Genomic DNA, 26,670 nt, shown 5'->3' with positions numbered 1-26,670 from the left:
CAAGGCCTTACAAACAGCTAGAGGCAGGAGCTGAGGCCAGACCCCTTGATTGACAGGAAGAGTTCGTCTTCTGCCCTGCCTCGGAAGCCCCTGTGCATTCTCTCCCTCTGATCTCAGCCCCTGCAAAGAGGGCGCTTCCATTCCCACTTTTCAGGTGGGGAAACTGAGGCTTAAATAAGCTCAGTCGCCATCCTTGGTGCAGGGACGGCTAGTGCAGGGTTAGGACTGGAACCCAGGTACTTCTGGACGTTGCCTGTGCTGTCCTGTGGGCCCAGATTTTCAGAGGGCTGAGTCTGGAGGCCTGGGTCAGCTCCGCCCTGAGCCAAGCCTTTTGGAGAGGAAGTCTCTTCCCTGCAGGCGTCCATCAGCCAGGCCTGCTTTCCGCCTCCCCCTGGCTTTCTGCCCCAGAGACACCCTCCTGTCCCTCAGTGCCTTGCCTCAGTGACTGGCGGTCTGGGATCTAAGCGGCCCACAGAGCCATGTCCTTCAGATGGGCAGCTGCCACTCACCGCTCGGTGCCCGCTCACCAGGCAGAACGGCTGGCCCTGCTGAGCTGGGGAGAACACAGATTTGCCCAGATAATGTCTCATCACCCACCCGCTTCAGAGCAGGGCGTGGGGCAAGAGGGAAAGTCAGAGGCGCTGATGTCCCTGCAGTGAGCCTCCCTGCCAGTCTGTTGGCAGCAAGCAGCGTCTGTTGGCATTTTTCTAGAATGAATCTCAGTGTTGAAGTGGTCCATGTTTCTCATCGGCCAGATGTCTTAAGGTCCCAACGTGTCTAGAAGAGGGCTTTGGGGCAGCTTGCAACTGTCCACCTCAGTGCTCTGGCTTTTGACCATCGCTGGAAGGCTGACGTGCTTGGCTTCTCCTTGTCCGAGCCAGATGGCCCTCTTGGAAGGGTCTCCCAGCCTCCAGGCCTCTACCCCTCTGCCCGACAAGCTCCCTCCATCTCTGCCAGCTAGCTATTGTCTCTTCCAAAAAGCCGCACCAGATTGCTCAGTGAGCCAAACCATGAATTTCTGCACAGACAACCGAGATTCAGTTCCTGGCTCTCTCACTTCCCAGCTGTGTGGCATCTGCTGAGTTACTTCACCTCTCTGATTCTCTTCTCTTTTTGGGAAATGGGGATGGGAGGACGGCCCCCGACATAATCAGAGTACCTAAGGTGTGTGCCGCGTGTGGTCCCGTTTAACCCCCGCCCCCCAGACACCCTTGTTGGAGGTGTTTTGGTTCTCCTGTCGCAGATAGAGGCCCCAGGCCTCTGGGAAACTGACCCTCCAGGCTTTGGGGCAGGAGCAAAGAACACACCTTCTCCAGGGCCTGCTGCCCTGTGCCCAGCCTCGGGATCTGACCCTAGGGAGGTACACCATGGGGGCCAGAGCAGGGGCCTGGGTGGCAGGCTGGCTCTGCAGGGGGAAGGGCTGCGGTGACCACATCCTTCCAGCAGAGCAGGAGAGGGACTGCTGACCACGCGGGCACTGGGAGCTTCTCTCCCTCCTTTGTCATGAGCACCCTTGCTCCTCCGGCTGTGGCGATGGGGGCGAGGCCGGGCTGTGTCAGGGTCAAAGCCAGGCTTGAACCATGGCCCCCACGGGCTCTCAGGGCCGTTTCCCTCCTCCTGCTGTGAAGGTGAATAAGAGCGAGCTCTCATTCTCTCTCTCTCTCCCCCCCTGGACTAGGGCTTGGTCATCGAGCGCCTGGGCCGGAGACCCCTCCTCATTGGAGGCTTCGGGCTGATGGCCGTCTTCTTCGGGGCGCTCACGGTCACCCTGGTGCTGCAGGTGAGTGGGTGCAGCTGCCGCCTCGGGGGAGGTCAGCCTGGAGCGCCTTCCCGGCTTCAGCACCCCGGGACCTTTGGTCAGCAGAGCCCGTCTGCCTCCAGGCTGCCTGTGATACAGCCCTCCCGAGGGGTCAGCTCCAGGGCAGCCGGGTGGTCACCAAGGCCTGGCTCTGGTCCTGTCACAACCACTGATGAGCCGTGTGATCTTGGGCAAGCTATGACCCTCTGAGCCGCAGTGTACCCCTCTGTGGGACACAGGAGATTGCACAGATGACCCTTCCAGCACAGGGCGCCATTAGGTACCTCTCCATTGCCACCCTGTAGCCTGGAGTCACCCGCAGGGCCCTGGAGCTGGACCACCTGTGTGGAATCCTGGCTTTCCCACTTGCTCACCCCGAGACTTGGCCAGCCCCTCGCCCTGTCTGCCCCTCCTGAGGCCCCATCTCTAAAATGCAACCCTTGTCCCTATACCCTGGGGTGCTGCAGGGGTTAAATGGACAAAGGCTTGTTGAGCGCATGGTTTGCAGGAGGGAGGGCGATGCTCTTCATCCTTGTGAGTTCACCGTTTTCTCCTTTTGTGGATATGAGAAGCCCCCAGCATGCACGTAGACAAATGAGCAGAGCCGGGCATGGATCCGGGGTCTTGGGTTCAAGCCCACTGACCCCTGTGCCGTTCAGGGCAGCTCACGTTAACTAGGCACTCACTTGAGATCTAAGCCAGGCTGTGGCAGCAAGCAGCGTCTGTTGGCACTTTTCTGGAATGAATCTCAGTGGTGAAGTGGTCCATGTTTCTCACGGGCCAGATGGCTTAAGGTCCCAGAGTGTCTAGAAGAGGCGATCGTAGCATGATGGGGGCGGAGGGACCTTCAGAGGGGAGGCCATAGGGAATGTGCTGACCAGCAGGAGGAGGGGACTTCTGGCAGGTTGGTTCCCTCCCATGGCCAGGCCCGAGGTGGTTCTCAGTGAGGGCGGCCATGCAGGCTCCTGGACCTCAGAGGTTCTGAAAAGCCACATGGGCAAGGCGCTGGGCAGGGTCTTCCTGCTGCCGCATCGGATGCTCGAGGGGCTGCAGCACACGCCCCTCCAAGTCTTGCTTCACAAGGGTCCAGAGCTCTCCTACTGGCCACTCTGGCCTCCAGGGCCACTCCCCAGCCAGATAAGTGGCAGCCCATCCAGACACCTTCCACGGTGTGGATGAGCTCCCCTCCTAGCTCACAGGATGGCAGGTCCAGTGTGGTGCTGTAGGGAACGAGAGGGACAACTGAGAGGACTGTTTGGCGTGTGATGACTGTGGACCTTCTCCCACTGCCTGCTTCAGGCAGCAGCCTCAGGCAGCCGAGCTCTTCATCTGGTCACCACTTCCCTGTGCCCAGGGCTCTAGGGACTCTGCCTGCCATCTCACTGCTCCTCCGGGGGTGGGAGGCCAGTGGATGAGATGTTCTGAGTCGTCCTCATGGTCTCCATGTCATGGATGTTGAAAATGGGGCACACAGTGGCCTGTGGTGGTCACGCAGATGCCCTGAGCGGGAGCGGGGCCAGGTCCTCCTGTCACACCCGGCCTCGTCCCCAGCCTGCATCGCCATCCTCCCGCAGGACCATGCCGCCTGGATCCCTTACCTGAGCATCGTGTGCATCCTGGCCGCCATCGCCGCCTTCTGCAGTGGCCCAGGTAAGCCCCTCTGCCTCACACCTGGCCCGGGCTCGTGACTGCAGCCAGCAGAGGGCGGGCCTCACAGATGGGAAACCAGGACCCGGGCAGGGGAAGGATGGGGCCCTGCCTTCCCCTGGGCCTTAGAAACAATCCCCAGGGGGCTGCCTTCATTCCACCCAGAGAGGGCAGCAAGTGCTGACCAGAGGTGAGTGGACAGCACCGCACACAACGACAGCTCTCTCAGGACTGTGGGCCAGATCCAGGGCTGGTTTGTGGTGAGTCAGATCTGGCTGAGGTGCGCTCTGCCCAGGGAGAAGTCGTGGTTAGTGTGGAGGAGGGAACAGTGAGGTGTCCACACTGGACCCAGGCACACTAGGTGTGTGTCAACTCACTTCAGACCCTGGCCATCTAGAGGAGGCAGAGGCAGAAGGTGACTTTCAGGAGTGAGCAGGTGAGGGCGCTGCCTGGCCGCAGGCTCAGCCCTAAGCACCACCTCATGTGGGGCCTGCGTGAGTCTGGGGCGTGGAGGACCCTAGCCCCGCTTGGTCAGGACGGCCATTCCCTGGCCACGGGTCACTGGGAAAGTCCCTCTTCTTCTAGAGCGTTGGTGTGCCCATCTATAGGATGGAATGCTACCGAGGGCCGTGCCACTCCTTGGCCCTGTGTCCATGTCCAGCAGAGGCCTCCACTGAGGTCAAGGCAGGGCGAGGAGGTGGCCGGGGCAGGGTCTGACGGGGCTGTGAGCCCTCTCCACGAGATGATGTTTGCGGCTCTTGGTTTTTATTTCTCTGTGGATGAAAAGACCAACTTTCCATCAAAACCAATGGGCTTGAACTCCTGTCTTTGTGCGGCTGATTTTCATGGTCCTCATGTTCTCAACTCTGTCACGTTTGTGATGGATGAAAAGCACTGGTCCCTGTCCAGGACATGGGGTGGCATAATGAGGTGGCAGAGTGGTGATGCCGTGGCTGGGGAGGGCAGCGGGCACATGCACACATCCATTCCGTGCCAGGGGCTGGTGGGAACAGCCGAGGCGGCAGAAGCCACCTCCCAGGTGGGCAGAGAACGGCAGGTGGATGAGCAGCAGCTCACGTGGGGTCAGCTGTGGATTCGGGAGTCGCAGTGCCTAGACCACAGCGTGTGTCCCCCAATAGAAAAAGAGGACCTCGTCTGCCATCCTCATCTTGTCCTGAGAAGCTGGAACTGTGCCCAGGACAGAGGGAGTGCGTCATGAAGGTCTTTAAATGAAATGACTGAGGGAAGCTGGGAGGGGCCGTGGCAGTGTGAGCGGGTGAACGGTGGAGCCTGACCTGGCGACAGGATCTTCCAAAATGAAGCCTCGGGGGTAGGTGGGGGGCATGGAGACCAGAGGTCCCCGTTGTGTGGTATCCCTGGGGCCCCAAGAAGAGGCTGCTGGGGTTTAATAGCATCAGAAACAAAGGTGAAGCCAACGACACCGACCGCATGTGGCAAAGGGGTCAGTGGAGCCCGTTCAGTTCTTCATTAGAGAGAGAACACAAGACGGTTCGACCCATTCCCATGGATTTCCAGGCCCTGCCGAGCCCCTGGGGGTGGGGACAGCGGGCAGAGGCAGGGAGGTAGTGAACTCCATGTGTGAAGCCCTAACATGGACCTTCCTTCCACCTCGGCCGGGAGCTCCTTCACTGCCAACCTGAAGGGTGGTCTTGGGACTTGTAACCAAACCTACTCACTTAAAAACAATCCCCAGGCGCTGGGGCTGGGGCTCAGTGGTAGAGCGCTCACCGGGCACGTGTGAGGAACTGGGTTCAACCCTCAGCACCACATAAAAATAAAGATACTTACAATGAAAAAATTACGTATTATACATATTTTTAAAAATCTCAAGGCCAATTCACATTTGCTAGACTGTGGAACCAACCCAGATGCCCTTCAATAGATGAATGGATAAAAAAAAAAATGTGGCATTTATACACCATGGAGTATTACACAGCACTAAAAAGTTACAAATTCATGGAATTTGCAGGGAAATGGATGGCACTAGAGCAGATTATGCTTAGTGAAGCTAGCCAATCCCTAAAAAACAAATACCAAATGTCTTCTTTGATATAATGAGAGCAACTAAGAACAGAGCAGGGAGGAAGAGCAGGAAAAAAAGATTAACATTAAACAGAGACATGAGGTGGGAGGGAAAGGGAGAGAAAAGGGAAATTGCATGGAAATGGAGGGAGACCCTCATTGTTATACAAAATTACATATAAGAGGTTGTGAGGGAAATGGGAAAATAAACAAGGAGAGAAATGAGTTACTGTAGATGGGGTAGAGAGAGAAGATGGGAGGGGAGGGGAGGGGGGATAGTAGGGGATAGGAAAGGTAGCAGAATACAACAGTTACTAATAGGGCATTATGTAAAATTGTGGATGTGTAACTGACGTGATTCTGCAATCTGCATTTGGGGTAAAAATTGGGAGTTCATAACCCACTTGAATCTAATGTATGAAATATGATATGTCAAGAGCTTTGTAATGTTGTGAACAACCAATAAAAAAAAAAGAAAAAAAATCCCAAGGCCACTGACCAAGAACAGTAACCCTCAGTAGCACACTCAAGCCATGTGCCTTGAACGCTTGCTACGTGTAGTCTAAATTCTGAGCCACTTGAACAGCTCGTATTATCACTGTGGCATGAAAACATGTGCCCAAGCGGCGGTGGCTCAGCACAGCAGACATCCGTTTCCTACTCATGTGACCGTCCGTGGCTGTCGCCCCAGGCAGATGGGTGGCCTGGGTCCAGGCTCCTGCTGTTCTCTGGCTCTGCCCGCCCTGGGGTCTCATAGTCTCATATCCAGTAGGCAGGAGGGGAACGGGCTGGGCACGGAGCTTCCTAGAAGCCTTGGCCCAGGGAGCCCTTCGCGTCCACTTCTGTTCCAGCACGTCCCTTGGCCTGACCTAGATGCAGGGTCTGTGCTACGAACAGCAGCTTCCCAAGAAGCTCAGCACTGGCCTGAATCTAGAAGGTCCTCAGCAGGGGCGTGTGGATGGATTGATTATGACCAGGGAACTTGGAGGGAAGGGGCCGGGCAGATGCTGTCACAGCCGAGAGCAGTAAGGTGTGGACAGCAGAGTGCTGAGCCCACAGGGTCCCCGAGTGATCAGCTCCACTGGAGGCAGGGGCTTGGGTCTGCCCAGCCCTGTCCTGCCCCCTGCTGAGTCCTGGCCAGGCTTGCTCGGTTTCCACTCACTCCAGCATCAGGGCACTGAGTGAAGTTCTTGAGCACTGACTTTAGCCCACACGCTGCCCCCGTTGGCCGGCATCCATCACCCGAGACTGCACGAGAGCCTTGCAAATCAGGGGCGACCACTCCTTTTACAAGGAGGATGCTGAAGCCCAGAGAGGTTGCAAGGCTCCCCTAGCATGGAACAGCTAGTATGCGTTGGACTTGGGATTTGAACCCAGATCTTTAAAATCTTGTTCCTTTCATTCCACCACAAAGCATAAGAACTTGAATCCAGGCACTGCCCTGAGCTCTCCTTCATATGTTCACATCTGTTCCTGTCTTAATCTGTTGTGTGTTGCATTTTTTGTTTGTTTTTAAGTGTTAGTGATTATTTTTTTATTTGTTAACTAGTTATCCATGAAAGTAGAATGCATTTTGACACATCATACATAAATGGAGTCTTACTTCTCATGACGTAGAGTCACACCAGTCATGTAATCATGTATGTGTATAGGGCAATAATGTCTGAATCATTCTACTTCTACCCCCTCTCTTCCCTCCACTCCCCTCTGCCTATTCCAAAGTACCTCTATTCTTCCCTATCCCCTCTCCTTTATTGAGAATTAGTATCCACATATGAGAGAAAACATTCAGCCTTTGCTTCTTTAGGATTGGCTTATTTCACTTAGCGTGATATTCTCTAGCTCCATCCATTTACTGGATATTGCCATAATTTCATTCTTCTTTAAGACTGAGTAATATTTCATTGTGAATGTATACACCACATTTTCTTTATCCACTCATCTTTTGAAGGGCACTTAGGTTGGTTCCATAGTTTAACTATCATGAGCTGAGCTGCTATAAACATTGACATGGCTGTGTCACTGTAGTAAAGCATACGAAGTAAAATCAAGAATCAATAAATGGGTGGATTTAAACTAAAAAGCTTCTTCTTAGCAAAGGAAGCAGTCAATAACATGAAGAGGGAGCCTACAGAATGGGAGAAAATCTTCACCACCTGTACCTCAGATAGAGCAGTAATCTCCAGGATATATAAAGAACTCAAAAAACTTAACACCAAAAGATGATAATAACCCAATCAATAAATGAGCTAAAGAACTAACAGACACTTCACAAAAAAAGAAATACAATTGATAAAAAAATATATGAAAAAAGGTTCAACATCTCTAGCAACTAGAACAATACAAATCAAAACTAGTCTGATTTCATCTCACTCCAGTCAGAATGGCAATTATCAAGAATAAAAGCAACAATAAATATTGGTGAGGATGTGGGGGGAAAGGTTCACTCATACATTGCTGATGGTACTGAAAATTGATTCTTTTTAATTGATTCTTGATTTTACTTCTTGTGCTTTAGGAGTCTTGTTAGGGAAGTCAGTTCCTAAGCTGACATGGTGGAGATTTGGACCTACTTTTTCTTCTATTAGGCGCAGGGTCTCTGTTCTAGCGCCTAAGTCCTTGATTCACTTTGAGTTGAGTTTTGCGCAGGGTGAGAGACAGAGGTTTAATTTCATTTTGCTTCATATGGATTTCCAGTTTTCCCAGCACCATTTGTTGAAGAGGCTATCTTTTATCCAATGTATGGTTTTGGCGCCTTTGTCTAGTATGAGATAACTGTATTTATGTGGATTTGTCTTCTACTCTCTATCATTGATCCATGTGTCTGTTTGGCACCAATACCAGGCCATTTTTGATACTATGGCTCCATAGTATAATTTAAGGTCTGGTATTGTGATGTTTCCTGCTTCACTTCTCTTGCTAAGGATTGCTTTGGCTATTCTGGGTCTCTTATTTTTCCAAATGAATTTCATGATTGCTTTTTCTAATTCTATGAAGAATGTCATTGGGATTTTCATAGGAATTGCATTAAATCTGTATAGTGCTTTGGGTACTATGGCCATTTTGACAATGTTAATTCTGCCTATTCAAGAGCATGGGGGACCTTTCCATCTTCTAAGGTCTTCTTCTACTTCTTTCTTTAGAGTTCTTAGTTTTCATTGTAGAGGTCTTTCACCTCTTTCATCAGATTGATTCCCCATTTTTTTTTTGAAGCTATCGTGAATGGGGTAGTTTTCCTGACTTCTTTCAGTGGATTCATCACTTATATATAGAACACATTTGATTTATGGGAGGTGATTTTATATCCTGTTATTTTGCTGAATTCATTTATTAGTTCCAGAAGTTTTCTGGTGGAATTTTTTTTTAATCTTTGACATATAGAATCATGTCATTGGCAATAGGGATAGTTTAAGTTCTTCTTTTCCTATTTGTATCTCTTTAATATCTTTCTTCTGGTTGCCCTTGCTAGGATTTCAAGGATGATGCTGAATAGATGTGGTGAAATAGGGCATCTCTGTCTTGTTCCAGTTTTTAGAGGGAATGCTTTCAGTTTTTTTCCATTTAAAATGATGTTGGCATTATAGCTTTTATATGTTGAGGTATGTTCTTACTATCCCTAATTTTTCTAGTATTTTGAACATGAATGAATGCTGTATTTTGTCAAGTGCTTTTTTTTGCATCTATTGAGATAATCATGTGATTCTTGTCTGTGAGTCTATTGATGTGATGAATTACATTTATGGATTTCCATATGTTGAATTAATCTTGAATCTCTCAGATGAACCCCACATGATCATGGTGCACTATCTTTTAAATATGTTTTTATATATGATTTTTCAGAATTTTTGCATCTAAATTAATGAGGGATACTGGTCTGAAATTTTCTTTCCTTGATGTGTCTGGTCTGGTTTTGGTATCAGAGTGATACTAGCTTCACAGAATAGGTTTGTAAGGGTTTCCTCCTTTTCTATTTCATGGAATGATTTGAGGAGTATTGGTTTAGTTCTTCTTTGAAGGTCTTGTAGAACTTGGCTGAGAATCCATCTGGTCCTGGGCTTTTCTTAATTGGTAGGTTTTTGATGGTGTCTTCTATCTCATTTTTTGAAATTGATCTGTTTAAATCATGTATTCCTCCTGATTCAGTTTGGGTTGGTCATGTGTCTCTAGAGATTTATCAATGTCTTCAAGATTTTCTACTTTATTGAAGTATAAATTTTAAAAAGAGTTTCTGGTTATCTTTTATGTTTCAGTAGTGTCTATAGTGATATTTCCTTTTTCATCACAGATTTTAATAATTTGAGTTTTTCTCTTTTTCTTCATTAATGTGGCTAATGGTTAATCAATTTTATTTTTTTTTCAAAGAACCAACTTTTTGTTTTGTCTATTTTTTTTTAATTGTTTGTTTTCATTTCATTGATTTCAGCTCTGTTTTTAATTATTTCATCTTTTCTACTGCTTTTCTTGTTGATTTGTTCTTTGTCCGGGGCTTTATGATGTAATGTTAGGTCACTAGGTCATTTATTCACTGACTTTCTATTCTTTTAATGAATGAGCTCAATGCCATGAGCTTTCCTCTTAGCGCTGTCTTCATAGTGTCCCAGGGATTTTGATAAGTTGTATCACTATTCTTATTTATCTCTAAGTATTTTTCAAATTTACCCTTTATTTCTTCTCTTATCCATTCATTATTTAGTCTCCAGGTGTTAGAGTAGCTTCTACTTTTTATTCTATCATTGAATTCTAGTTTTATTCCATTATGATCTGATAGAATGCAGGGTATTAGCTCTACTTTTTTGGGGGGGGGGTATTTGCTAAGAGTTGCTTCGTGACATAATATATGGTCTATTTTAAAGAAGGATCCTGTGTGCTGATGAGAAGAAAGTATATCCACTCATTGATGGATGGAATATTCTACATATATATCTGTTTAGTCTAAATTATTGATTGTATTATTTAGTTCTATAGTTTCTTTGTTTAGTTTTTGTATAGAGGATCTTATCCAGTAGCGAGAGAGGTGTGTTAAAGTCACCCAGTATTATTGTGTTGTCTATTTGATTCTTGAAATTGAGAAGGGTTTGTATGATGTATATAGATGCTCCGTTGTTTGGGGCATAAATACTTACGATTGCTATGTCTTGTTGTTGTATAATCCCCTTAAGCAGTATGAAATGGACTTCTTTGTCCTCTCTGATTAACTTTAGCTTGAAGTCCACTTTATCTGATATGAGGATAGAAACACCTGCTCCTTTACGAGATCCATGTGAATGATATGCTTTTTCACATCCTTTCACCTTGGTCTGTGGATCGCCTATGAGGTGAGTCTCTTGGAGACAGCATACTGTTGGCTTTCATTTTTAATCCAATCTGCCAGTCTATGTCTTTTGATTGATGAGTTTAGGCCATTAACATTCAAGGTTATTATTGAGATATGATTTATATTCCCAGGTATTTGGGTTATATCTGGTTTATAATTTGAATTAGTTCCTCCTTTGATTGACTATTTCTTTAATGTAGTTACTCCCTTTGCTGGTTTTCACTTTTTAAAATTTCATCTTCATGGAATATTTTATTGAGAATATTCTGTAGCACAGGCTTTCTTGTGAATTGTTTTAACTTTTGTCATGGAAGGTTTTTATTTTATCTTCAAATATTAATTTTTCTGGGGATATTATTATTGGCTGGCATCCATTTTCTTTCAGCGCTTGATAATATTATTTCAAGACCTCCTAGCTTTGAGGGTCTGGGTTGAGAGGTCAGCTGAGATCCAGGTTAGTTTCCTTCAAAGTGTTAAAGAAAAACTGAAGTTTTTTCTGGCAGCCTTTAAAATTCTATGTTAGTCATTCTTATTATGATGTGCCTTGGTGTGGGTCTGTTGTAATTTTGTACATTTGGGGTCCGTAAGCCTCTTGTATTTGATTTTCCATTTCATTATTTATGTTTGAGACATTTTCTGGTGTTATTTCATTGAAAATATTGTGCATTCCTTTGGTTGGTAGCTCCATGCCTTCATCTGTACCAATAAATCTTAAATTTGGTCTTTTCATGTCATCTCATAATCCTTAGAAGTTCTGTTCATGGTTTCTTAACATTCTCTCTGAGTGGTCAAATTTATTTTCAAGATCATATATTTTGTCTTCATTGCCTGAGGTTCTGTCTTCCAAGTGGTCAAATCTGTTGGTGATGCCTTACATTGAATTTTGAATTTAGTTTATTGATTCCTTCATTTTGAGGATTTCTGCTTGATTTCTTTTCAGAATCACTATCTTTATTGAAGTAACCTTTTACCTCCTGAATTTTATCCCCGATTTTACTCCTTACATCGCCCTTTGCCTCACAGATCAGTTTAACTATGTACATTCTAAACTCCTTCTCTGACATTCCTTCCACTATGATGTCACTGGATTCTATTGTTGGCGCATCTTGGTTTGTTTGAGTTGATTTGTTCCCTTGTTTTTTTCATGCTGTTTGTGAATGTAAATCATTTTGACCTGCACAGTCTCCAGCCACCACTGCTTCATGTGCTGTCTCAATACAGAAGCCAGAGGCAGCCCTTGGTCTTTGTCTATTAAACCAGACCCCAAAATCACAGCACTTTGTGTGGCTGGATGGCTGTGCCCATACATGCTGAGCTTCAAAACAAACAGAGACAGAATAAGAGCAGTAGAACAATGTCAGAGCTGGAGGAGACCCCAGAGGTCACTCAGAAAATGAGGGAGCATTTCAGGGTCTGGAGTGATTTAGAATTCAGGTGTCTCAAGTTCAGAAGAGGCCAGAAGATTTTCTAGTCCAGTCATTCATTGGAGCTTAAGTTCCAGCTATGGTTTCCTGGCCATGAATTTGTCCAGCTATGGCTTGATTGCTCCTGTTGATAGGGAACTCACTACCATCCATAGCAGATAAGATCCAGCCCATGGCCTATTTTGCATGTTATGTCTCAAAGACAAAAAAAAGTAAAAGGATATATGTCAGTGACCATGTGTGGCCTGAAAAGTCTCATACAGAAGAAAATCTGTATGAGATTTTCTTTGAAAAATCTCTGTTACAGAGATTATCTACTTTTACAGAAAAAAAAAGTTTGAAAATTGACTCTGCAGTCCCTTGATTCTGACATCATTCAGAAGTAGTGAGAGTGAGGTATTACATGAGGGACACATGAAGAAATTCAGGCAGCAGAAATAGCCAATAAAACTGTCAGAAATAAAATGAAGTTAATGTCAATGGAACCACAAATAAAACCACTTAGGCCAGAGTTACATGGCTCAAAAATGGTTCTATCACCTAGAAAAGTTTTTAAAGCCCCAAAACCCAGGCTGCATCGAAGGTTAGGAAAGTCACAATCTCTGGGGGTCAGATGCAGGCTCAGGATTTTCTAACAGTGCATGATTCCAAAGTACAGCACCTTAGCTAGTACAGGGCTTCTCAAACCTGGCCAGATGTGGTAAGAGCCCCCCCCCCAGGGCAGCTAAAATACTACAGCTACATTGGCTTCATCCGACCTCCACTGAGAGGACATCTGGGTGGTGCCCAGCAAGACCCACCTGGCTGAGGTTGGCCCCTTACCAGCTCCTGCAAAGGGTCATGCACCTTGGGGTAAGTACAGGTCACGGGTGCAAGGAGACTTCCCCTCTCACTGCGTGGTTTTAGAGCTTCCCAGGCTACCTTGGTCTGCAGCAGCTGCTTTCCCAAGAACAATCAATGTCCGCCCTGTGCCTCCCTGAAAAGCCTGGCCTCCCTCCTGTCTACCTGTTCAACAAGGAAGCCAGGCGCATCCACGAGCCTGTTCAAGGTGCTCTGCTGACCAGACCACAGAGCTCTGCCTTCTGTGTCTTCTCAACCCTCCCCATCCTTGGGGTGATGAATTCCCCTTGGTGTCTACAAAGTCCTTATCACCCTGAGGGTGGGCTGCATCTCCAGGGCTCCACGCGCTGAACCCCCACAGACTTGAGGGGACTCCCTCCAGGGAAGGCTCCGGCACCCCACAATCACAGATCAGCTGTCAGCCCCTGTCCTCCACTTTCCAATTCCCCTGTGTTCACCCGGCACCAGGCCACCCCAGCTAGCTGCGACCTTCACCACAAGGTTACGCTGGGTCAGGAGCATCTTCAAACTCACCTTGAGGGTCCACAGCTTGAGGCCCTGTGACATCACCTGTCTGGGGGAAGCTGCTGCTTGGATTGTGAGGTCATCTCTATCCTCCAAACTGGACAGGAAGGAGCAGAACAGTGAGTGAGGCTGGGAGAAGCCAGTGGTGGAAGCGGAGATTCCTCATGGTTTGGGGCTGCCCTCATGATTGAGTGGGCCTCCAGGAGGGAAGCTGGGCATCAGCCCGAGGCAGCTTCTCTGGGGAGCAGATCAGTGTAAGGAGACTTAGCGGGGAGTTAAAACTAGGTGCAGGGGAAGAAGGAAGGCAGTTTCCTACCATGTTTCATCGGTGTGTATAACCCCGAGGCAGGGGTGGAGAAGTGTCAGATGAGGCCAGTGGAAGAGCCTTTCCTTCGAGGGAAGGAGGGCATTGCCAATGCCCTTCAATTCTAGTTTGGAAAATCTTATTATGGCCTGACTAGCTGCCCACACTAAGCCCCCCAAGGGGAGAACAGGCCAGCGAGAGGGACCGTGGTCAGTCACTGTGATCATAAAGGTGAAAATTAGGTCCTGGAACTCCAGGAGATATGCCAAGCTCCACTCAGCAAGGCCTGGCTTGAGAAGAGGCTCCTGTTGATCATGTGGATTTCTTCTGCAAAGACATAAGGGACCTTTGTGGTCTGTCTCTGTCTGCCCCGCCTACCCCTTCTTCCTCTGTGCACCTGTGCATTCTCCCTGAGCTCTAGCCACCCAGAGCCAGAGGCAGCAGACATACCCTACACACACACACACACTTGCATGATCCCAGCCTTTGCACATGCTGCCACCCCCGCCCACACAGACCACTCTATTCAGCCATTGTAAGGACGCTTCTCATCCTCACCAAATCAGCTCTGACTACATCTCCAGCCTATCCTAGAACCAGACAGTCCCCTTGTGTGGGCCCAGGATTCATGCTGCCAGTACTGCAATGGCTGCTGTGCTCAGCTCCTTGATATCTGGGCTGCTTCGAGGAGCTGCCTCCCTCACTTCCTTACTGTACAAAGTTTAGTTTGCAGCCACACATCAGAAACCAAGACGCAGGTGATGGTAGAAAAAGAACTTTCTCACAATGAGCTAGCTGATCACCCCAGTCAGAATGGCAGCTGTCAAGAACACAACAACAAGTGCTGGCAAGGATGTGGGGGAAAGGCACACTCATACACTGCTGGTGGGACTGCAAATTGGTGCAGCCAATATGGAAAGCAGTATGGAGATTCCTTGGAAAACTAGGAATGGAACCATTATTTGACTCAGCTATCCCTCTCCTCGGTCTATACCCAAAGGACTTAAAAACAGCATGCTACAGGGACACAGCCACATCAATGATTGTAGCATCACAATTCACAATAGCTAAACTGTGGAACCAACCTAGATGCCCTTCGGTAGATGAATGGATAAAGAAAATGTGATGTATATACACAATGGAATATTACTCCGAAATAAAAGAGAATAAAATCATGGCATTTGCAGGTAAATGAATATAATGCTAAGTGAAGTTAGCCAATCCCAAAAAATTAAATGCCGAATGTTTGCTCTGATATAAGGAGGCTGACTCATAGTGGAGTTGGGAGCGGGGGCATGGGAGGAAAAGACGAACACTAGATAGGGCAGAGGGATGTGGAAAGGGAGGGGGCATGGGGGTAAAAAAGAACGGTGGAATGAGATGGACATCATTACCCTAAGTACACATATGAAGACACGACTGATGTGGATATACTTTGTGTACAGCCAGGGATATGAAAAATTGTGCTCTATGTGTAAAATGAATTGCAATGCATTCTGCTGTCAGGTATAACAAGTTAGAATTTAAAAAAAACAAAAAGAAAACAACCAGACTCTGGTGCTAAGGACTCTCTTAGAGGACAAGAGCAAGCTAAGGACTTCTATAGGAAATTGAAAGAAGTTTATTTTTAGCCACAGACAGGTGGGCACTAAAATAATTGTGAATCCTCAGTGGTCCAGTTCTTGGATGCACACTCTGATGTCATCTGAAGGTCACCAGATGTGCTGGGTTCTGCAGATGATTGACTAGGAGCTGTGGACTGTCCCCAGGAACAGGAATGATGTATCTTTTGCTCCTTTTTCCTGAAATAGTAGACTCTGTATCTTAATCATTTAGCTGCAGCTCTTCTTTAGGACTGAAAATGCTGGGCACTTGCAAACATAACTCATTTGCAAAGGACAAGTTCATTAGGTGGCTTTAATTCTGTACCCCGGATGCCAGACACCTGATGCCCGCTCCGCCTCGGCAGGTGGGGGTGCGTTTCCTGCACCCATTCCACACGCACGTGCTCAGATCTTATTGTGTGATGTGTGGTGACGCTGAGTGTGGGTGTGTTGGACACCACGTACATGTCGTGACTGCTCGTCAGGCCTCCAGTGCTCCAGCACCAACAGGGCCAGTCCCTTGGATTCCAATGCTCCACTCCAGGTGTGCCCCTCCCAGCACCAAGGGTGGCCCACCAACTGGAAGACCCCACCGGTGGTCTTGAGGTTTCTGTGGAGGTTTCATGAGTAAACATGATGGATTCCATCACTGGCCATGGGTGATGGAACCCACCTCCAGCCCTTCCCCCTCCTTCCTCTAAGCACCGCCAGCTCTGGGCCACTCATTAGCATAGACTGAGGCGCGTGGGAAAAGCGCACCTTGTGAATAGCCAAAGTCACTCCTGTTCCTGGGGACAGTCCTAAGCTTCGGGGACTCTGTGCCAGAAACCAAGAACAAAGACCCAATATGCCAAGTCCTCATTCTACCCCTGTGCCAGGGCCTGGGCCAGGAGTGGAAAGGAAGGTTGAGTGAGACAGTGTCCCTGCCGCAGGGTCAGATGTCCACTAGGGACAGCTTGACCCCACGTGTGCCTGGCACTGTGAAGCCCCTGAAGTAGGTGGCCACAGAGGAGGGACGGGAACAGGCCACTGCAGCAAAGACCCTTTGACTAAATAAGGCCACATCCACAGGTACCAGGGGCTGGGGCTCCAACGTGCAGTTCAACTCACAAGAGCGATGCATGCACATAACAGAAAATTCAACACAGAACCACAACCGGAGAAGGAAATAAATGCCCCTCCTCTGCAGCCGGACAGGATCATGATTAACACTCTAATATAACACCAGGGAGGATTCAATAAGCACTTGCAATGATTATTGCAGGTATTATTCAGAGCCTCCATGTGAATTATTCCACTTAATCTTCAGAGCATCTTATAAGGTAAATGTTATTATCATCCTCATTTCACAGATGGAAAAGGTTACCCAACTTGCCCACGATTACTCAGGTGGACCATTAGCAAGGATCCATCAGAGTGGCCTGACCTCAGAGGGGTGTAGGAGGGAAAGAAGGGAGAGAGGGAGGAAGGGAAGGGGAAAGTGAGCCCCAGCCTTTTACACACATCTGTCTGCATCTAGACAGATGATAGACAGACACATAGAATAAGTAAATGGGGATCATTGTTTCTCAATTGTTTCTTCATTATTGACCCCAAGGATGAAAGTTTGAAATTTAAATTTAATGCAGATTAGTTTTAATTAAATCACTTAAGCTACTTGATTTATAGTAATTAACTAAGTGGTTCATAATTTTGATTGTTTACAAGTAATTTCCTCATAATTGAATACCAAGAAATAACATTTTTGTCCAAAGTGAGCTTCTAAGTCCCACAGCCACTGTGAGATTTAAGGTTTCTTGCTCCTCCTCTAAACCCAATGTCTGCCTCCATGGAAAACGTGCACCATAGATAAAGACAGATCCATTTCTGATTCAGACGTAGATTCATTTCTGTGTTTGATTTGAAAAAAATCATTCTAGACCCTGAATACTAAGCAGATAAATTCAACAATGTGATGTGCTGCTGCCTGCGGCCTGGTTGGGCTCCCCAGCTCAGCCCCACCCTTGGATGTTGTTTTACAGGCAACTTCTGGTACCCGTCTAGGTATGGTCAACAATGCTGAAGAGGCCAGGTGCGGTGGCCACGCCTGTAATCCCAGTGACTTGGGAGACTGAGGCAGGAAGATCACGAGTTTAAAGCCAGCCTCAGCAAATAGCAACTCAGTGAGACCCTGTCTCTAAATAAGATTCAAAATAGAGCTGTGGATGTGGCCCGGTGGTCCAGTAGGTCTTGGTATGGAGAGGCTTGGTAGGATGAATTCAGGGAGCTCACAAAGGAATTTGTATCAGTTAGCTGTCACTGTGGAACAAATAATCCCCAAACCTACTGGGTTAAATCACAGCCTGTTGTTCTTGTTCCCAAGACTGTGTGTCAACTGTGTGTTTTGCTTTTGTGAGTCAGACTCTTCTGATCTCTGCCAGAATCCTTCTGTGTTCAACCGGCAAGTTGGTCAGACACCAGCTAACTTAAAGTGGGCTCACTCTGTAAGGGTCCAGTGGAGCGTCGGAGAAAGAGACCACACAAGAGACTGGCTTCATGCAATTGCAGAAGGGGATTTATTGGGGATCCATTCCAGCGCGCTGGGGCTCCGTGCTCACTCAAGAAGGGAGAGCAGCCCAGAGCCCAGAGCAGAGGTCAAGCAGAGCTTAAGTACACTTTTTGGAGAGGGCGGTGGGCTTTGCATACATCAGAACAAATCATCATGAGGCGTGGGAAAATTGAACAACAACTCTGAGACATGATTAGTACATTCATTGGCGGGAACAGTCTGGGCAGGGGTGATTGGTCACTCCTAAGTGGGGTACACATTTAAACTGATTGGTTTTGTGGCCTGGATGCTTATGTGCTGAGCTACTTGGAGCCCTTAGCTATTAAACAACCAGGGAATTAATGGAAATATTTACTGGGCAGTTCCAGTATTGTCCTAACAGCTATAGGGATTACAGGTTCTGGGGGTAGCAGAGAAATTTTAACAATACCTAGTCTTTTACACTTTAACTCAAGCTTTTGCAGCTTAGAATCAGCTTAGAAATTTTACCTTTACAACTCGTTGGTGTGGTATGAGTGGGGTGACACGGTCACATGTCTGTCATCACCTAGTCTGACTGAGTCTGTGTACAGAGAAGAAGAGGAAGTGTGCAAAACTGCTTGCGTGTAGGTGGGAGTGGGGAGGTGGGGGGGCTTCTGCTGCATTGTCTGAGCCACAGCAAGTCAGAAGACCACCCCAGAATCCCAGGGTGGAGAAGGAGACCAAACCTCTCACCAGAGGGGCTACAGAGAACTGTGGTCATTTTATAATCTCCCCAGAAGTTTTAACACTCCAGTAGGCTACAGGTGACAATAAGGACTCCTGTCACAGAGAGGAACAGCCACCATTCGTTCACCAGTGTACCCTGCACAATTGTCGTGTGCCTGCTATGGAGCAGGCATCCTCCGAGGCCCAGGGAGGCACTGGCGAACCCAACACAGGAGCACCAAGCCTCTGCCCTCAGGAGAGGCAAGTAGCCGTCAGGGCAAGGCGCCTCTACCCCGGGAACAGGCAGCACTCTAAAACCGGGATCATTTGAGGAGTGTTTGATGAAGCAACCAATCACAGGGGCCCAGGAAGGCCCTGGGGCAAGCTAAGCACCTTATTATTTTGGCAGCTTCAGCGTATGATGCTCACTGCCCAGGGTCTGATCCTCCGCCCGTAGCTATGCAGGCAGCAAAGCCAATTCATGAGAAGTCAATGCGCTGAATGGTCAAGTGGCTGGAAGCCAAATCCAAAGAAGAGCAATTTCCTGGATTTACCTGAGTTCTTCTAACAGTTCACCAGAACGCTCAGAACCGTGTGTGAGGAATTGAACGGCTTTAACAGCTGTTGTCAATTTCTGTGAAGCTCTTCTGTTTGTCCGAATCATGAATTCTGCATTTTTTTCCTCTCCCTAAACCCGGCTGCTCCTCCCCAGCTCTCCCGCCTGGGTCTGAAGGCTGGTGCTCCTGGTGCGGTCCTTGACCATGGACTCACCGCAGACTCTCTCCAGGGGAGGTGGTGTCAATGTCCACTCTCCTCTGGGGGCTCCCAATCCGTGTCTCCCTGCAGTTTTCTCCTGAATTCCAGACCCAGGTGTCTACTTCCCTACAGAGCAACTCCACCTGAACAGAGGCCCCCAAAACTCACCATGCCCAATCAGAGATCCCCACCGTTCTCCTTGAATCTTCTCTTCACCTAGCAGACCCCCAGCTAGGTGAAGACATGCTGTTCCCTGACTTCATCCTAGACGCCTTGTTCCCAGCTCTCTCATTCCCCACTTCTACACTGGCTCTGGCCTTGAGGTGGCCTCAAAATACCACTCTCATTGTTCAACAGGGAAACTAACAGATCTCATCAGGGTACTGAGATTAGTTCTCTTCATCACCACCACTATCATCATCACCATCATCACTCTCACCTCCAACATTACCATCACCACCATCATCACCTCCAACATCACCATTATCACCTCCATCATCACTATCACCATCATCACCTTGTTCACATCCATCATCACCTCCAGCATCACCATCACCACCATCATCATCACCACCACCACCTCCATCATCACCACCATCACCACCACCACCATCACCACACCCTGTCTTAGTCTATTCTGGTTTCCATAGAAAAAATACCACATACTGGTTGACTTAAGCAACAAACAATTATTTTTCATAGTTTGGAGGCGGGTGTCCAAGATCAAGATACCAGAAGATTCAGTGTTGGGTGAAGCCTGGATAATGGGTGGTGCCTTCTTGCTGTGTCCTCACATGGCGGAAGGAGCGAGGGGGTTCTCCAGGGTTTCTCAGAAGGTTATTAGCGCTGTCTATGAGGACCCCACCCCATGACCTACTCACCTCTTCCCGCCATCCCACTGTTGGTTAGGATCTCAACATTTGAGCCTCCAGAAGACACAAACATTCAGTCCATGACATCCCACCATCCCCACCGTCATCACCACCACTGTCACCAGCACCCTCCTCACCAGGCCGTTCACAAGCACCTATGCTCCAGGCCTGGTGCCACCTACTTCACCTGCGTTATCTCCCTAACGAGAACCCCAGGATCCCTTTACGGAGACCACGGGGCTCTGCGCTTTGTTTGCCTCGGCTGGTGGTGGGAGCCCCTGGTGCGGACCGCAGGCTGGCGCGGGTGCTGGAAGCCGCCGTGAGGGCAGCGCTCCATTTCTTCTTTCATGGTTTTAATGACCCAGCTCTGGTGGGAGCCAGGGATCAGCGTTCACCCTGTTTTAATTTGTACCTTTCCAAGTGAGATGTGATTATGTGATAATGATTCATTTCTCTGATGTGTCAAAAATCAACTGCTAAAAATGGAAATGTGGCCCATCGCCCTCCGGAGCCGTGCGTTGATGATCTGTGATCTGAGGAAGGCAAGACTCACGCTGCTGAGTATTGGGGGGTTTCTGTCCGTCTCCCCATGTTGGCCACAGTATGACCAGCATTGGAAGGAGATTGAAGGCGCCAAAACCTGAGTCTTAAAGGGCACAAGACGACTTTGGGGTGGAGGCTTGGTGGCTCTGAGTCCACCGGCCTCCGTTTGGATCCCCCAGGCAGGAACAGTGTGGTCTTGACTGTTCTTACCTTCCTGTCGTCATTTTGTCACAGGCAGGATGGGTTGTGGGCATGGTGAGGATTAAGTGAGATGCCATAATGAAGTGAGTGTAAAGTGCCACTCCTCACACACACCGTGTGTCCTTCAGATCTGCTCCCCCCTCCTCCTGGGGACAAGTACCGACAATCGGCACTGTGACCACGGTCATGGGTGTGCCGTTTACCAAGTATCCCAGGTCTGGCCGGTCTTCCGGCCCCAGTTCTCAGATGCTGCTCACCTGAGCCAGGAAGCTGGGCAAAGGCGAGAGACAAAGTCGTGTGGACTTTCTGTTTTAGGAGTTTGGACCCCTGGTTCACGTCCGCCTTTCTGGCACCTGTCGATAAGAGCCATGCAGGTGGAACAGCCCCGGGAGCTCCACATCCAGGCAGGGAGCTGGGCGACAGCCAAATTACATACAAATGTGAGCCAGGTCACAGCAAGTCCCTGCAGGGGGGCATGCTCAGGAATAGAGTGACAGAACAGAGTAGTAAGGGGGGGGGGGACATGCATTGTAACTGACGTCATCAGGAAATGCCTCCCTGAGCCTGTGACGTTTGCACAAAGATCTGCAGAAAGTCAGGAACTGAGTCCTGCAGGCAGCCAAAGGGGAAATCGCCCAGAGAGAAGGAATGACTGAGGCAGGAACCTACGGGGCATGTTCTAGAATGGTGCTGCCCAGGAGGGGTGAGATGAAAACCACCCAGGTGACATTGCAATTCTAGTAGTTACGTTAAAAAATAAACATGCAAAAACACTTTAAGTATTCGGCCCAGGATACCAAAAACATTGTCATTGGAGCACACAGAAAACGTCTCTGCTCCAGGCTTGGTCCTGGGAGGCGGTGCATACCCCCACGCAGACCTCAATTCCAACCAGCCACGTTCCAAGGGCTCAAGCAGCAGCACGTGGGGCTCGAGGCTGCCACACGTGACAGTGCAGGTCTAGAAGCCAGGAGGCCTGGAGTCGGGTAGGCAGGGAGAGAGGGAAATGAGTCAGAGAGCAGGAGGGACCTGTAGCCTCTGGAATCCAAGTGCAACAGGACACGACTGGAGGGCTTGAATCCAAGGCCGACTCCATCCAATTTCTATGTCAAGTGGTGCCCGTGGCTGCGGTGCGGCAGGACTGGAGGCGTGCTCAGAGTGCACGGCAAGGAGAGTTGTGCAGGGGCAGGTGGGTGGGGGCTAGCAGCCAGTGCCTTGGTAATAGTCCCAATGATGCAGCCTGTGACTGTTTCATGGGCAGGGCTGTCACATGCATCAGGGCCCACACCTGGGGCTCAGTGAGTAACTGTCCTCATGTGACAGTGTCAGCGCCAGGACTGGGGCTCTCCCACGCCACAGTCCCTCCCATGCTGACCTGTCCATCAGTGGCAGCAGATCTCCAAAGACTGTCAAATATCCGGTCAGCTCCCATTCACTGTCTCCTGGAAGAGCAGAGAGCTCACCCAGCCCCAGGGCATGGAGGGAAAGGCTCCCCTCATTACTGGTGTGACCCTGGGAAGGCCTTCACTCGAGGACCCTGAGCTGCTGCACACAGTGCCTGGCACAGATGGTGGCCGGGGAGTGGTCATCCCTGTCCTCTTTCCTTCCCCTTATTAGGCAGGTGTAAGTGCATTCTATAGCAGCACAAATGATAACTTCAGAGTTCTAGAAAGAAATGGTTAGGGGTCTGATAGAAATTTGTGGCTTCCTTTTTTTCTGAAAGGATAGCATGTGACAGTTGCATGAAGCTCCTGCGTGACTGACTGGGACCTTCTGCGGCAGGCTTCTCCACCCAGCACTCCCGGGGCATTTTTGGAGCCAAAAATACATTGTCATGGGTTCTCACCCTGGGCACTCTGCCATGTTGCACAGCCCCCTGGCCTCTACTCTCTAGCGGCCAGCAGGACTCCCTGCCAAAAGTGTCTCCAGACATCACCAGGTGTCCCTGGGGTCAAATCCACCCCTGGTGGAGGATCCCTATTAGCCGCCACCTGGTTCTGCAGAACAAGTACCAACTTGGATGGGACCACCTGACTCTACTTCGCATTTGCTGTGTGATGTGGGGCAAGTTGGTCCCACACCCTGTGGTTGTGATTCCCAAAGCAGCGCGGAGAAACACCAGAACCAGGGAAGCCCACGTGCTGACGCTCAGCTACCGAGGCAGACCACTGGGCCTCATGTCCCTCCCCTGGCTCCACACCAAGACCTTTCTAAGTCACTGTGTCCAAGACACCTGGATCACCAGGACTCCCTCTGTCCCCCTGACCCTTCGCTCACCCACATCTGTGAAGTCCTTATTGCCATGTAGTGTCACAAGTCCACCTGGCCTGGGGATGAGCACAAGGACCCTGGGGAGAGGGGAAGGGGCTTTATCTGTCCAGCACAGTGTTCTCTATGTGCTGAGTGTATCAGGGGAGGAAAAAATAGGTCTGGGTGATGGCATTTCTGCTACTTGGTCCTTTCCAGATGAGAAGCTTGAGCCAGTAGAGAATATGGGCTGTGTCCTCTCCCAGCCTTGGACTAGAGAGCCAGGACCTCACTTAATGGCTCTGTGACCTTGGGCAAGTCAGTTCACCTCTCTGATCTGGGTTCCATCTGTAATATCAAGGGGACCCATGTCCAGCAGGATCTGAGGCTCCAGATACTTGGATACGTTTAAAAGAAGTCTCTGCAAGTGGCTTACTAAAGTTCCAACCCATACAAAGCACTCAAGAAGTGGCAAGGATTGTGACTTCCCAAAGCTGCAGCTCAGCTTCCTGAGGTTGGGAGCACTGGCCCTGCTGGGTTGCCCTGTGTGAAGCAGAAGCCTGGCTTCGAGCAACTGTCCCCAAGGATGCTGGGACTCGGAGGCTCTAAGGAAGCACAGGCCCAGGTGCCGAGGCAGGAACTTGCCTGCAAGCTCTGGAGATGCTGGAGCGTGGGCAGGACAGAGACGTCCCCCAACCCTCACAGGCTCTCGGTTGGAATGAACTCTAGTAACAAATGACGGACTAATAAGAGAAAAGCAGAAGCTTGTTAATATGTGTGTCTCACAAACACATGGGGGACACTCAAGGCATGAGTCGTTCTCCAAGAAGGATCTTTGAATTCCAACTTCAACAGAGAACAGGAAGCACTTAGGGAACTGGCAAGATGAAGGAAAGGATCACAGCAGCAACTGTGGGAGAGCAGAGGCAGATGAAGGTCAGGGAGCACAGCTTGTGGACACGGAGTCCTCTGGCTTCCCCAGGCCAGGCCAGGCCATTTGCAGTGGTTACCTGTTGCTCTCCGTGGAGGGGTGGGTGGGGTGCCTTTTGTCTTTGTAAATCTGCTTTAGGCACGTAGAGGGAGCACGGGGGTCTCTCACCCCTGCCTCCTCTTTCTTAATGGATTTTAGTTTTGGAAGGACGGTGGGGATTGATGGAGGGTCTCGCAGCTCCCTGGTGAGGGGCTGGGTTGGTCTTCAGGGCTGAGAAGCCCCTGGGAGTGTGAAGAAAACCCTGCACCTTGTAGGTGGAGTTGCAGCCACAGAAGCATCCGTCCCTTATCAAAATGCAGCGATTCGAGTTCGACCACAGCCAGTCGGGAAGATGCTGAGGCAGGAATGGGTTCGTAGCATGTGGCAGAATTTGCTGGAAACTTTCTTCTCCGCCTCTCTGCATCTCAGTATGGCTGGCATATCAAACCCCTGCTCCTCCAAGCTCCCAGATCTACTTCACATTGGAACCAAAGAAAGAAGGAAGATGATCGTGCCGTCCATGAAAGGAAACCAACAGGAGTCTGACCTGAGCGGTAAATGCAGACAGGACTCCTCTGCCATCTCTGTCCTTCTGAACCAAGGCTGTTGGCAAAGGAGCCCGGGATCCGGAGGCAGGAGACCCCGCCGTGACCTGTCTCCCCCACTCACAAGTGGCCAGTACCTCGGGGCCCCTCCAGGCCCCGGAACCTCCACTTCTCACACTGAAGTAACAAGTCTTCACTCATGACTCCTGGGCCACAAAGAGGGACTGGAAAGGCACTCGAAATCGCTTTTGTGTGGATATTAGAGTCCATAAAAATAGAGGCCCCAGATGGAGAATCTGAAGGAATTCCCTACTCTGACTCGGCCCCAGCCCACACTTCTGAAGCCTGCTGTTCCGCACCCACACACCAACCATGAGAAACGCCAGCCACGGACCTCCAGGAAACTGAAAATCCACAGATTGTAGGAAAACATGGTCCTCCCAGCCTTGACTGTGGCAAATATCTAACAAAATGAGCAGGAAAAAAATAGTCTTTAAAAAAAAACTTAACTAGTCAAGAGGATTTTGAATGTTCCCGACACAAAGGATGGCGAATATTTGAGGTACTGGACGTGCCAGTTATCCAGTCTGATCACTGCACACTGCACCCACCGTCTGTATCGTCATTATGTCAATTAGATTTTTAAATTAGATTTTTAAACACCATCAATGCAAACCTTCTCCCAGGGGGAAAGCCGTGGCCCACAGCAGCCAAATCAGGAAACATACCACAGGCCTCAGAGACTGGCACGGATAAAGGGTGGTTCCAGCACTGTGTGTCCTGTCTCCACTCTTAGAGGACAGCACTGGTCAGAGGAGGAGACCCATGGAACCTCAGAACTCTCCCAAGAAGCCCAATTTGGAGGGCGAGGACAAGGGAACAACATGAGTAGCAGTCCAGGGGTAAGACTGAGAGAAACCTGCCCGGCCACAGCCTCCCTGGGCCCTGGCTGGCTGTTTTCCAAGACTTGGTCCTAATTTGAGGGAACCAGTTAAAGCCCCTGGAGTGGAATCCACCCCGAACCGTGTGGAATGGCTTCCAGCGCAAGTCACCCTACAAAATCTCAGAGGAGAGAGCAGAGCCCAGGCCCCCAGGAAGGCGTGAGCAGCATGTTGAGGGGGACATACAGCAGGCGATTGGGAGAAAGGGCGTCAGAGATGAGTTATCTGCCACCCACTGACCCTGAGCCCTGCTCCAGCCCACAGTGGCCCTGAAGCAACAGAGACATGTGGGGACGGAGGTGGCCAATGCCCTCTGTGTCGCAAGTCAGCTGCCATACTGAGGTTCCAGCGGGGAAGTGCTGTGGAGTCTCCCGGGTGGCCGACCAGGGGGGTGGCTCTCCCGTTCCCACCCGCGAGGGCTCCAGTCCAGCTGGGAGTGCGGCAAGGTCCCAGCTCTGCTAGCAGCGAGGCCACTGGAGGTGTGACACAAACACTCCTGGCATGACATCTCGGCATCGGCGGGACCTGGAGGCTGGGCTCAGCACATCTCAATGTGTCACCACTGTCCTCACACACTTTGATAGACACCTCTCCCCTTTATCAGAGCATCGTAGTTACACACGGTCGCTGGGCTCCTCCCCACAAGATCACCCACGCTGGAATCTCACCACCGCTCCTCAGTCTCGGCTCCTCGATGCCTTCCTCCCACCGACCCCCTCCACTCGGCACATCCCCGCTTGCTCGTCCATTCATCAGTCCTCGATGGGTGCCATCCACGCACTTAGAAATCCCCGTGGAGTGTTTCTGTATGCACGTGACATTGGTTTGTTCAGTTCACTCTGCACTCCCTCCCCCTCCTGT

The 26,670-nt window shown here is 49.6% G+C and overlaps 1 protein-coding gene across 6 annotated transcripts in view; it reads left to right on the top strand.

Annotated features, from left to right (window-relative positions):
- Positions 1-26,670, top strand: part of Slc2a9 (solute carrier family 2 member 9) — a 136,185-nt gene that overhangs the window by 96,654 nt on the left and 12,861 nt on the right. For all 6 annotated transcript variants that reach the window (XM_040292664.2, XM_078021035.1, XM_005318964.5 and 3 more), the window contains 2 exons: positions 1,679-1,780; positions 3,373-3,448. In XM_040292664.2, coding sequence (XP_040148598.2) covers positions 1,679-1,780; positions 3,373-3,448 — 178 coding nt within the window. The remainder of the gene's footprint in view (positions 1-1,678; positions 1,781-3,372; positions 3,449-26,670) is intronic.

This window comes from Ictidomys tridecemlineatus, chromosome 9, assembly GCF_052094955.1.
Source record: "Ictidomys tridecemlineatus isolate mIctTri1 chromosome 9, mIctTri1.hap1, whole genome shotgun sequence".
In the NCBI taxonomy this organism is placed as follows: domain Eukaryota; kingdom Metazoa; phylum Chordata; class Mammalia; order Rodentia; family Sciuridae; genus Ictidomys; species Ictidomys tridecemlineatus.
This window is presented reverse-complemented; position numbering and strand designations above follow the sequence as displayed.